This window comes from Phytophthora parasitica (assembly GCF_000247585.1).
Source record: "Phytophthora parasitica INRA-310 unplaced genomic scaffold supercont2.56, whole genome shotgun sequence".
NCBI classification, from domain to species: Eukaryota; Oomycota; class Peronosporomycetes; order Peronosporales; family Peronosporaceae; genus Phytophthora; species Phytophthora nicotianae.
In genome coordinates this window covers 313,409-324,336 of record NW_008649042.1, presented here as the reverse complement: position 1 = coordinate 324,336, position 10,928 = coordinate 313,409, and the positions used below count along the sequence as shown (strand labels likewise).

The following is a 10,928-nucleotide window of genomic DNA, read 5'->3' as shown; positions in this document are numbered from 1 at the left end:
GGAGGTATATCTTTGTCAAAAGGTGCGGCAACACAATTCGAACGGGGCGACGAACTCAGCCACTTGTAGCCAGATATGGCACGATCTTTGGCGAGGTTGTGCAAACATTCCTCCAGGGCTCAAGGCAATGCGCCTCCGCTCTCCTACTTCTCGACGAGGGGCCAATGAAGGACATTTCGACAAAAGTGATGATCGCGACTACAGCACAAGGACACCCTCAATTAGTGCAAGGAGTTCAGTTGGCGAGATTAGTAGGGTGGATATTGACAGTAGTGATGCGTAGAGTATTGAATCTGCCATTATTTAGATAATGTATATCATCTTGATGACTGAATGTATTTTCTAAAATTAAAAAGGTATTGTCTACATATTCACCTCCTGTCAGGCAAGTACAGCATATCGCGCCGAACCGGGCATCACAACATAGTCGTCTACTCTGTACTCTACAGAGTAGATGTAACGGGGTACATACCCCAAGTGTACCCAAGTTACATGAAGAGTGACCAGTCACTCTTGTAATACCTGGTACATGGTACCAGGGGCTCTAGGAGCCGATCATTGCATATCTACATAGCTTCATTATAGGTGAATTATAGTTTGTATTAGAAACTGAGTTAAGTTTACCTATAAATAAAAATCAGTCTTAAGACCACAAGATGGTAAAGAGAGCGTCAAATGTACCAAGGAGCTGAGGAGCATTCGCCCCTACCCAGTCAATTATTTCTTTCCAATTCATGCCCCCAAAAAACCATGAACATATCAAGTAAGCAGACCTTCAAGGTAGACTTGACTCAGTCCTCCGTGTATTCACGAGCTGTCAGTAGTTTGGTTAAGGACTCGCTTGCTTTGACACCAAGCCGACGCTGAGATTTCCCACATCGAACGTCCTCCACTTCCCCGTCTCGACCTCGTTTCCGTAATGCACTCTCCAGATCGTGAAATGTTTTGTACTTGGCTGTCAGACCCACGGTCTTAGCAGCACTCAGTCCAGGAGCTTGCAAGAGCATCCGCTGATAAATCTCGCGCACGGTAAACTGGTTCTTTTTCCGAAACTGCGAGTTGAAGGGGGCGAAAGTCTGGAGTGGTTTACAAAAAATCTTTGCGAACTCGTCCTTGTCGAATCTATTTGGAGGAAACAAACGCGAAGTCTCTGGCTTCGCTACTCGCGGATTGGACGGAAATTTCGCCAGTAGCCGGGCGTACACACGAGCAAGGAACGTCACAGTTTCGTCGGCATTCTGGCACTGCTGAACGAAGAAATTGTCCTGCATCTGAGTACGACCCATCGCCGTGTGAAGGCCGCTTGTACGCACTGTGGTTATCTGCGTCAGCGATCCCTCGATTAGATAAATAACGTGCACGTCACCGCAGTTCTCACGCACAGTAGCCAGACGCGTCTTCTGTTCGAAGAAGCGACGGTCGATGATACTGCCCGACAAATCATGTACTTCCTTCCGCTCCACGATGACGTTCAGTACGAATTCCTGCGTCTCTCCAACGATGCGCGTCCTACGCGCTATCCACTGAACGTCGCCCACACCAAGCACGCGCACTTCGCAGTTGACATTCCGTTCCAGTAGTTTTCTCTCCAAAATCCGTGGATTTCGACGCTCGATGATTTCACGATGATCGAGTAGTAACACTAGCTCCCACGTGTCCGTCTTGCGGATCAAATCTTCAGGTACAGTGTGTTTCCTGGCCGCGACTTCAGGCTCGGGTTCTGGAACTCGACAAGCATTTAACTCAGTCAATATATCTTCGTCTGAATCTTCCAATTCAGCGTACGTCCAGCTAGGACTTGATGGCCGTTGCCTCACTACTCCAGTCCGTTTCTTCCTTACGCTGCCTGAAGCAGTAGTACTTGATCCAGCTGGAGTAGTACCTGAGTCTGTAGTAGTAGTAGTTGCAGTCCCAGTAAGTGATCCTGGACACAATTCTGCGCTTCGTTGACCCTTGTCTGTAAGATAATAGAAACCCAAGTTGGACCTCTTGACCACCTCGTGCGTACCGCTCAGCGACGCCAAACACGTCCGTAACTTAGCACTGTTGCCTTCATACTACACCAACAAGTATTAATCATCCTCACACACGAATGCACCAACAGAACTCAATCTTATCCTACCCCAGTATCCAGCATCCGCTGTAGCAGCGCGTCACTGGACATCGCGGCGTCCTCATCCACCGCTTGAGCTTCTTGCAGCACCAGCAGCACGAACCACGGCTCTGTAGTATAGTATAATACATTCAGTATAGCTCACTGTCCAGAATGAAGCAACCCAACAGTACGTACGCTTGCGGTAAGCAGGTGCGTAGTCTCTCGCAGAGCGGTCTGGTGTCCCGGCTGAAGTGTTCCTCGTCGATATCTCGGCCTGTACGCGCGCTACAGGAGCTGAAGGTGGGGGTGGTGCACTCGACGCCGCGCGGTCATCTGCCTCTAGTAGACCTCTCTTTCTTAAAATACCGTGGATCTGGTTGGCCATGTAGTTGCCAATATGTCGTAGCTTCTTGGCCTCTGCGACGCTGCGTAATGGTTCAGGGTAAGCGCGCACGGAGGTGATGGCTCGCGCATAGTTGGACACCAAGTGGGTAGACTCACGCACTCGCAGCTTGAGCGTCAGCAGATCTTCCACCAGTGGGTCATTGTCTGCATGCATGCAGCCCTGAGCGCTTCGCAGTGCCATTCTGGTATGTCGTTAAGTTCGCATTAAAGTACTGCGAACCTATTCTTAACTTCGTAATTTACGAACCGTAAACTACAGTGCGAACTTAAGCTTGTACGTGCATTTTTGAATCTACGTCATTTGAAATACTGTAACACCGAGGAAAGCCGACTAACTGATGCGACGGTTTGACGCGGACAAGGAGAACCGGGTGGCAACCACCTCCAGCTACTCGCAGCGCGCACCGCTCTCTTCTCGGCAGCTGAAACCCGGGGGCACCACCACAGCCTCTGGCGCCATGAAGCGGCCGCACAACCAGACGGACGGCTCCAAATACCCTCGCAAAGCTGGAGGAGACAGAACCGCCGCATCTCGACGGCCTCACGGCGACGCGCCGTCGTATCTTCATGGCACAGGTACCGGTCTGTACAAGTCGACTACCAGTTCTTCAGCCGCCAACCGGTTAGGCTCCGCTAGCTCCCAGACCTCAGCAGCTTCTGCCAAGACGGAGACAAAGACTGACGAGACGTCGTCCGGTAAGAAGACATGGAAACTCAGTGACTTTGAGATCGGCAAACCATTGGGAAAGGGCAAGTTCGGCAATGTGTATCTTGCAAGAGAGAAACAGTCCAAGTACGTGGTGGCCCTCAAAGTGCTGAACAAGCAGCAGCTCATGAAGTCCAGTATGGAGCACCAATTGCGTCGAGAGATCGAGATCCAGTCCCACCTGCGCCACAAGTCCATACTGAGACTGTATGGCTACTTCTACGACAGCAAACGGGTGTATCTGATCATCGAGTATGCGCCACAGGGAGAGCTGTACAAGAAGCTGATGCGTGCCGGTCGCTTCTCGGAGAGACAGTCGGCTCTGTACATTCAGGAGATGGCACGTGCTCTTATCTACATGCACAGCAAGCACGTGATCCATCGAGATATCAAGCCTGAGAACCTGCTCGTTGGCTTCAATGGCGAGCTCAAGATCGCTGACTTCGGGTGGTCAGTACACGCTCCGTCTTCTAGACGTACGACGCTGTGCGGTACACTGGACTACCTGCCGCCTGAGATGATCGAGAACAAGCCACACGACGAGAATGTGGACGTGTGGACACTCGGTATCCTTATGTATGAGTTTCTAACCGGTGCGCCTCCATTCGAGACCGAGAACACCAAGGAGACGTACCGCCGCATTGCGCACGTGGATCTTAAGTTTCCGAGCTACGTGTCGTCCGAGGCTCAAGATCTGCTGGTGAAGATCCTGCGTCACGACCCGCAGCAACGGATACCACTGGAACGCGTACTGGAGCACCCGTGGATCTTGCAGCACTGCGAGTCGTAGTGTACAGATACAGTAGTGAGTGTAGTCTATTCCTTGCACATTGTGTCTGTGTCATACAGCGCTTCTTTTAATCTCGTCACGACTGCTTCTGCTCTGGATGTTTAAGAGCTTCAGCGGCTTGCTCTGCCTTCACTTTAGCCTGCTGCATCTCCTCGCGATGCGCGTCTGCGATCTTCTGGTAGCTCTTGGGCAGTTCGAACTGCTTGGCAAACCCCTCGACCTAAACAGTAGCAGCGTTGGTACACAAAGCATGACTTGTAATGCTGGCAGCTAATTACCTGCTCATCAAGCGCCTTCTTCTGCTGCCCCACCGTGTTCTGGAACGACTCAAATACTTCGGAACGTTGTGCGTCACTCTCGGCGGACTGCAGCATTTCCTTGTTGAGTCGACGCAGCTCCGTCAGCTTGGTCTGGACTTCTGCATTGGTAGCGCGGCTGCGCTCGTAAGTGGTACGATTGGTCTGGCGGATGATGTACGCCGAGTCCTCCACGATCTCACGCACCATACGCGACGTCTGGCCACCCATGGTCGATAGTGGTGATGATCGCAATAGAGTGCTGGGTAAGTTGAGATGGCAACATGAAATAGTGTGATGAAGTGTATCGTACTGGAATGATTGCCACCGTTACTGGTGTGGCGTACATTACCGAGAGTGCTGGAGCAAGATGGCGGCGTATCTGCAGGAGATGATGAACCGTAAGTGACGACTGTGAGCGCTGTAGAGGGCGGATGCAGACCCTAGTTAGTGATTTATGGAGAGGGTATCGCGCTGCTTTCGCTGGTGCTGGTTTTGCTATCTAACTGTTGCTGCATGCTGTTTAAAGAAACCATTTCGGTCATCACCAACGACGGCAGGAACATCATTGTACGGCTGCTTCGCTTTAATACCACGTTTCAATGTTCAGCTACTAACTGTGTTTTGCGCACGTATGGCCGGGCTGGTGCAGGGCGTGCTTAAGGGCTTCGACCAGTGCGTGAACGTGATCCTAGACGATAGTTTCGAGCGCGTCTTCTCGCTCAGGGAACCGGTGGAGGCGGTGGAGCTTGGGCTTTACATCGTGCGTGGCGACAACATGTACGAGCCGCTGTGTTAGATTAGCGATGCAATTGAGGTGCTGACACTAACGTTGTTTGTTTCTGCTGTGTAGTTCCGTGATCGGAGGAGTCCCTGAGAACATTCGAGAGCAAGTAATCGATGATCAGACACGTGCAGCTCCGCTGAAGCCACTAGTTCATTAATGCGCATAGTAATTTACTCGATTTTGGCTCTGCAGCGAGCTGAGGTCCAAGGGGATTCCGAAGGATGAATTTGTTTTGTTTTTTTTCGTCGTTCTGGAAAAAGCACAAGCATTATCAAACAATGCTGCAGTAATACTGCATAGCATTAGTTATGAATGGAGCCGGCTGCGTGGCGGACCACTGCAATTTGATATAGCGTGGCGTTTGCTATACCTTCCTTAAAAAGGCAGGAAACAATTCCGCCATAATGATGTTTCGTACTTAGTACATTCACAAACACCTTGACAAAAAAATGCTGAAGCAGAGCCAAGTGCTTGTCCGCCGTGTGGGCGGACTTCGCCGAGCGTCCACCGCCTATGTTCGTCCAAACTGGCTGGAGAAAGGGTGCGGTGATGTCCCTGTGCATCCGCAGGCCCAGGACGCGGAAGTCAGCGAGATGCTGCGCGGCGGACACGCCTTGCAGATCGCCAGTGCCAAAATGCTCGATGCCAAGGTACGCATCACTACTAAGACACTAGCAACAGTGACATATATTTTTATTTTATTTTCTGTATGCGTGAAAACAGGTAGCGGACTTCCACGTAGTCAAGACTTACTCTGCTGCACATTTCGAGAAGCTCAAGGTGGGAAAAAAAATCAGGTGCCAGGAGTACTAGGATACGTACATAACGATGAATCTTCTTTGTAGGAGCTGCGCGACAGCGAGAAGGATGCGGTGCAGCGTATTGAAGACTCTGTACGAGCGAAAGACCTGAGGTTTCGTCCGAGTCTAGTGATCCCAGCGGTCGAGCTCTGCAGTTTTGTAGTCGGTGCGTCTGCCATTGCAGAGGGGGAAGGGAATGTGTTGTTGCATTATTAGTGTTAACTACTGCACTGCAGGCTGCGGGCTAAGCCCATTGGGGGACACGATCAGCACGTCGTACGTAACGGGCGTCAAGATGGCGGTGAGCGATTACTACAACGACCAGATTCGCGAGATCTATGCCAGCAAACCCGATATGGTCGAGCTCAAGGAGGTATGCAGCATAAGTATCTATCCCATTACAAAGTGTGACTGAGCTATTATGGGGTTTCCGTGTGCACAGTTGTTTAAGGTTCAACGTGACGAGGAGCAGGAGTTCGTAGATGCGCACACACCTGACATTTTGGACCCAAACAAGGGCAGCCAAGACCCCGTAACCACGTTTGCCAAGGCTTCTCTGAAGATGTTGGTTCAAGTAGCCAGGACTGTGTAAGAACTGACAACTGAAGACAGTCAAATTGCTGAAGATTCGTGTTGAAAAGCTGAATAAAGGGCGGTAATGATCCTATCGGTTATTTCTCTAAGTCACTCTGTGGACTTGAAGAGCAGTACATATTGCTGGTCGGCACGAAAGAAGAGCAGGTACTGCGTGTCGTAGGCGATGGAGCATCCGAATCCTTTGCCCACGATACAGTGCCACGTCTGTCCGTACTTTTGGTCGAAGTATTTCTTCATGTCCGTAGCGATATCCTTCTCGATAGCATTGGGAGTTGCCTGCAAGATCTGGATCAAATGCGCCACAGCCTCGTCCTTCATGGCAGTACCCAATTCCAGTCGCAAGATCGTGATCTTCGGTACTTTACCAGACCCTACGCCGTCTTGCACTTCGGCCGGAGCTCCATCTTCACCAGCAACCTTCGATGCGTCCGGGGGTCCCATTGTTGAAGTCTAAAGAGAAGTATGCGTCGCTTCACATCACACTGGTTTTTATATCCGTTATTTATCACTAAACGTTCAGTTAAGTTTTTCTATGGATCGGTTAACAGTTAAAACGCTGGCTACGAATAAGACTCAGACACGCTTGCGCTGGTCGGACGAGCTCTCGCCACTCCAGTACTTGCGCTTGACCCGGTCAACAGTCCGCGTCGAGTAGAGCTCGAAGAAGCTTGAGGCTGCGTCAGCGATGCACGAATAGCCAGGGCCATTGACGTCGCGCGTGTAGATGAAGATGCGGAAGCAGAACGGGAACGTCTGCGCCGGCGCCGAGCGTGTGGCCTTGCGCTTCTTCTTGAGCATCGGCTGCACCTTCCACACATCAGGCAAGAAGAACCACGTGCTTCGAATAAAGCGCTTGTCGGCCTTCTTGGACTCCGGCGACTCTGGTAACAATACACGCCGCTCTTCCATCTCGACCGCCTGGAAGCATGTGAACCGGAACTGCTCGAATACCGCGGCGTTCGGGAAGGACGGAGGCGCATTGAGTTCCTCCAATAGATTGGTGGTTTCTTGCTGAGGCACACGCTCGAATCGACCGAGTACGAACAATTCTCGAGCATTATTGCCTCCAGACGGCACGCCTCCATGTTCGTGCTTCATCTGCTGCGTCGACGCTGCTGGCAGGAACTCGGACGCGTCTGTGAAGGCGTGACAATACACTGGACCACGACACACACCGACACTGGAATGTTTGCGGTTGTTCATCTTCATGGAGTAAAAGTCGTGGTGTTCGGGACACGACGGGAAGCACTGCAGATTCTTTCGCCCATTCTTCCAGTAACAGTCATTTAACGCTGTTAGCAACTGGATCCGTGCAGACTGGTTGGGAGACACTGGATTCGTGGATGGGAGCGGCATTGGCTTCATCGTCATCGGGTTATTAGGCTTGGGGATGGCTGCTGGGAGCAACATGCTCCCTGTTGAGGGCAGACGTTGGTTGAGCGTGGAAGAGCGCAGTATGCGCTTAATAGTGTTCCCTTGTTCAGCCGCGTGCTGGTTTTGACTCTTTACTGACTCGGTGGGTGTGGAGCTCGCGGTTGAAGGCGTGGAATAGTGACCGTGTGCTTGGTTGGAGCTCCAGTGGGAATCTGAGGGGAACGATTCATGGCCCTGCATCAGTCGATACAGCGAAGGTCCAGCTGAAGGCAGCGGATGGTGTTGATACGAAGGTGTGTAATCGTGAAGAGGAGTCGACATGGCGCTACTGGTGGCCTGAGTGGCCGAGTCGAAGTAGAGATAGCCGTTGGGTGCAGGTGGGTGCGATGTTACGTTATAGAATGGTTGGCCTTGTTGCTGATGATAGTGTTGATTGTCGTAGGTGTCAGCGGGGGGTCCAGACCACGTACTCATGTCTTCAAAAAGCAATTCCGAAGGCTCCAGTGTATGTGGCAGACATGGAGTCATAGTCTCCGGAGAGTGAGCACTCGAGGGACAAGATCCGGCATCACCAGCGAGTTTTCCAGTGGCAGAGTAATCCACGCCGCTAGAGTGAGCACTTGGAGGGCAGCTGGCGCTAAATGTGGCACTGATCTCGGTTGTCACGGCACTCAACGCTTGTGAGCGAGGAGTGAGGCCTCCGAGAGAAGGCAGACAGAAGCCATTCTCCGTCTTGCCACCCAGGAACCAGCTGGAACCAGGATATGGCATCGAGATGACTGGCATATCGTGTTCTTCACTCTCCAACGCGAGCTTGTTCATGGGTTCATTCAAGTGACTGAGAGAAGAACTGGACGAAGACATGGACATCCCCGTTGTGCCTCCACTGCCGTAGTCGCTCTCCAAGTACGTCTCATCGAAGGAATTCGACGAGATGGCGTGCCAATCCGAGTGCGAAGAAGAAGAAGCGCTTCCTTCACAGCTCACAGGTATCGTCAACGCACCATTCATGGCGTTATTTCCACCTTGAAGCGTCGAATCCGCGTATCCAGTCGACCCCCCGCCGCTCTGGGTGCCTTCCAGCAGCACGTCTTCTCGCTTCAAGCTCGGCCACTTGCCGTCGCTGGAGATGGAGCACCGCAGCTCCGCGTTGTTGTCTCCATCCCTCTCAAACCCGCGTGGACTCGCCATCTTCTTATCTAATGAATGGTCTCCGAAAATCCGGAGCTGGAGTGTCGACGAAAACGTCATGACGCCCTTGCTCACACGGGTATGACAAAGTGAAGGCTCGCTCTTGTTGAATCGGTCAACGCGTGGTGTGAGCGCAGCGTGTGTGTGGAGTTACGAGGTGACTTTGGGGCCGCTGCGAAACTTCATTAATGTGCCGGAACTTTGGGATCGAGCAGGCGATCGGTTGGCCCGCGTGGCAAACGGGTGGACTGTGCTTAAAGTTCTGTGATTTCTTTCTAGTTTGTTTGGCGTCTGCACGACATTTTGCCGCCGTGTTGTGTCGCTCCTGGCACTGCGAGTATATCTGGAAGGTGATTTTTTCACGGTTTTTCTGGGTTTTCGTTGAAGCTGCTACAATCCGACTAAGCTCACTTGAAATTCAAGGAGGTTTCGAGGGCGGGGCGACGCTCGTGGTGACGTGCCGCCCCTTATCTGGTTCGCTAGAAATGACTAGCGAGAAAAGCGGGACTTTCGAAAATCTACTGGGTTCCAGAACCCGGACCAAGGCGAGGTCAGCCCTCCTCTTTACGAGACGGGGACTGCAGCTCAAACATGGAACAACACAAGCAGCTGGACGACGCTAAGACTATTGCGGTTTTGGTATAGTACATGATGGGCGTTTTTGAACGAAAGAAACGTTGATGCGGATGACAAAGAGCCTGTCATTCCCGCGAGCTATTGTTCTGGAGCTTACAGCGTGAGTTATACTGGACGGAGACTGCCGTGGCGCCACGAGTACGGGGTCAGATGACCGAAATCGGTCTGATCCGCTGCAGAAGTTGCATAGAAACACTTGCTTGCCTTTGTCCTGGTCTCAGTTAGCGTGCAGCGTTATCAGTTTTGGTGGCGGACCGTGACGAATTGACGTGTTTTTTTTTTTTTTAATAATTAGCAGAACTGGAGGCTCGACCAGATCTTTGCAGCGCTGGGACGCCTACACTGGGAACGGGACTTGGAGCGATGGTGCTTGTTCAAGCGCAAGTAAGAGCTGGAGCCCGCGACCCTGGGACTTGACGCGAACCCGACTGGCTCGATGGATGTGTGGAAAGTTTTCGGCATTGCTATTGCGGACACCTTCCAGCGAGCGATCCCGATAAGCAGTTGGTGCACTTGTTGGGGGTCTGCGAGTCGATCTATGCTTCTCTACCTGCGATCGTGCGTTAGACCTTGTCACTATGCATGCGATCTTACAGTGAGAGCCATTCTACGATTGGGTTGATTCAGACGTTCGCTCCAATCGACAGGTGCATGCTCAATTTGTTGAACTTGGCGTTATCGACTACGAATGATGTTTACAGTTTTGCTTTTCGTCATTCGTCATGCCAGAGAGATGTTGTCTGGTCGCAAAGGTCCTCTATTGACATTAGGGCCAGTACTGTGACTTAGGAGAAATCCATCGTCGAATTAATTAATCAGCTTGAAAATGCGCTTGTACGGGGAAGATCACGACGTGGGGCGCGTCATTTATATCTGCCATCATGGGATGTTTTCCTAATGATAGGATATTGAGACTGATGTCAAAAATTTAGAATTCATTCAAATACACCTTGGATCCTTGATCCAGTACCTTTTGAAACGTGAATCCTGATATGTTCGGGAGCGTCTAAGCCGATCGATTCGTTGCTGCGCATTCTCTCAATGATCGCTGTAAACGAGCCCTCACTCGGTTTTTGTGTAAGCACTTTCGCGTCGTTTCAACGACCCTCTGGGTAGGCTCTCTAACCTAGATGAAACGTGTCCGATCGACGGCAAAATGAACTATCCACACGCAGTAACTCAAAGATACAACAGCAAATAACTTTCGGGTTGATCCGTTTGTGTAAGTTCCAAAACACACGAACACACCTG

At 51.4% G+C, this 10,928-nt stretch overlaps 7 protein-coding genes across 8 annotated transcripts; 3 read left to right on the top strand and 4 right to left on the bottom strand.

Annotated features, from left to right (window-relative positions):
• Nucleotides 1-566: 566 nt before the first annotated feature.
• PPTG_16260 (hypothetical protein) lies at nucleotides 567-2,757 on the bottom strand. The gene is made up of 3 exons (XM_008913893.1): nucleotides 2,291-2,757; nucleotides 2,123-2,223; nucleotides 567-2,057 (listed from the first exon to the last, which is right to left on the bottom strand). Exons 1-3 carry the CDS (start codon nucleotides 2,679-2,681, stop codon nucleotides 792-794), a joined length of 1,758 nt encoding a protein of 585 aa, XP_008912141.1. The 5' UTR covers nucleotides 2,682-2,757; the 3' UTR covers nucleotides 567-791.
• Nucleotides 2,758-2,795: 38 nt separating this feature from the next.
• Nucleotides 2,796-4,123, top strand: PPTG_16259 (AUR protein kinase). The gene has a single exon (XM_008913892.1). It carries the CDS (start codon nucleotides 2,839-2,841, stop codon nucleotides 3,994-3,996), a length of 1,158 nt encoding a protein of 385 aa, XP_008912140.1. The 5' UTR covers nucleotides 2,796-2,838; the 3' UTR covers nucleotides 3,997-4,123.
• PPTG_16258 (hypothetical protein) lies at nucleotides 4,073-4,523 on the bottom strand (the record flags this gene model as incomplete). The annotated part of the gene is made up of 2 exons (XM_008913891.1): nucleotides 4,073-4,216; nucleotides 4,275-4,523. 2 exons carry the CDS (start codon nucleotides 4,521-4,523, stop codon nucleotides 4,073-4,075), a joined length of 393 nt encoding a protein of 130 aa, XP_008912139.1.
• A 51-nt stretch (nucleotides 4,524-4,574) lies between these two features.
• On the top strand, nucleotides 4,575-5,321 carry PPTG_16257. Of its 2 annotated transcripts, XM_008913889.1 has the most exons (4): nucleotides 4,575-4,693; nucleotides 4,822-4,862; nucleotides 4,945-5,072; nucleotides 5,146-5,321. In XM_008913889.1, the coding sequence occupies exons 1-4, from the start codon at nucleotides 4,663-4,665 to the stop codon at nucleotides 5,234-5,236; spliced, it is 291 nt and encodes a 96-aa protein (XP_008912137.1). In that variant the 5' UTR covers nucleotides 4,575-4,662; the 3' UTR covers nucleotides 5,237-5,321. The 2 variants fall into 2 exon arrangements, with proteins under 2 accessions (XP_008912137.1, XP_008912138.1); XM_008913890.1 differs by having other exon boundaries at nucleotides 4,575-4,862.
• Nucleotides 5,322-5,528: 207 nt separating this feature from the next.
• Nucleotides 5,529-6,471, top strand: PPTG_16256 (hypothetical protein; the record flags this gene model as incomplete). The annotated part of the gene is made up of 5 exons (XM_008913888.1): nucleotides 5,529-5,729; nucleotides 5,803-5,859; nucleotides 5,925-6,045; nucleotides 6,116-6,252; nucleotides 6,322-6,471. 5 exons carry the CDS (start codon nucleotides 5,529-5,531, stop codon nucleotides 6,469-6,471), a joined length of 666 nt encoding a protein of 221 aa, XP_008912136.1.
• An 11-nt stretch (nucleotides 6,472-6,482) lies between these two features.
• PPTG_16255 (hypothetical protein) lies at nucleotides 6,483-6,967 on the bottom strand. Its single transcript, XM_008913887.1, has one exon. It carries the CDS (start codon nucleotides 6,915-6,917, stop codon nucleotides 6,564-6,566), a length of 354 nt encoding a protein of 117 aa, XP_008912135.1. The 5' UTR covers nucleotides 6,918-6,967; the 3' UTR covers nucleotides 6,483-6,563.
• An 82-nt stretch (nucleotides 6,968-7,049) lies between these two features.
• Nucleotides 7,050-9,101, bottom strand: PPTG_16254 (hypothetical protein; the record flags this gene model as incomplete). Its single annotated transcript, XM_008913886.1, has 1 exon — nucleotides 7,050-9,101. One exon carries the CDS (start codon nucleotides 9,099-9,101, stop codon nucleotides 7,050-7,052), a length of 2,052 nt encoding a protein of 683 aa, XP_008912134.1.
• Nucleotides 9,102-10,928: the final 1,827 nt, after the last annotated feature.

Bases quoted from the DNA above. Each gene is read 5' to 3' on its own strand.
- PPTG_16260 (XM_008913893.1), bottom strand. From the start codon at position 2,681: ATGGCACTGCGAAGCGCTCAGGGCTGCATGCATGCAGACAATGACCCA. The intron at 2,224-2,290 runs GTACGTACTGTT...ACTATACTACAG, and splicing joins CGCACCTGCTTACCGCAAGC to AGCCGTGGTTCGTGCTGCTG. The intron at 2,058-2,122 runs GTAGGATAAGAT...TTGTTGGTGTAG, and splicing joins AGCGGATGCTGGATACTGGG to TATGAAGGCAACAGTGCTAA.
- PPTG_16259 (XM_008913892.1), top strand. From the start codon at position 2,839: ATGCGACGGTTTGACGCGGACAAGGAGAACCGGGTGGCAACCACCTCC.
- PPTG_16257 (XM_008913889.1), top strand. From the start codon at position 4,663: ATGGCGGCGTATCTGCAGGAGATGATGAACC. The intron at 4,694-4,821 runs GTAAGTGACGAC...TGCTGTTTAAAG, and splicing joins TCTGCAGGAGATGATGAACC to AAACCATTTCGGTCATCACC. The intron at 4,863-4,944 runs GTACGGCTGCTT...GGGCTGGTGCAG, and splicing joins ACGACGGCAGGAACATCATT to GGCGTGCTTAAGGGCTTCGA.
- PPTG_16255 (XM_008913887.1), bottom strand. From the start codon at position 6,917: ATGGGACCCCCGGACGCATCGAAGGTTGCTGGTGAAGATGGAGCTCCG.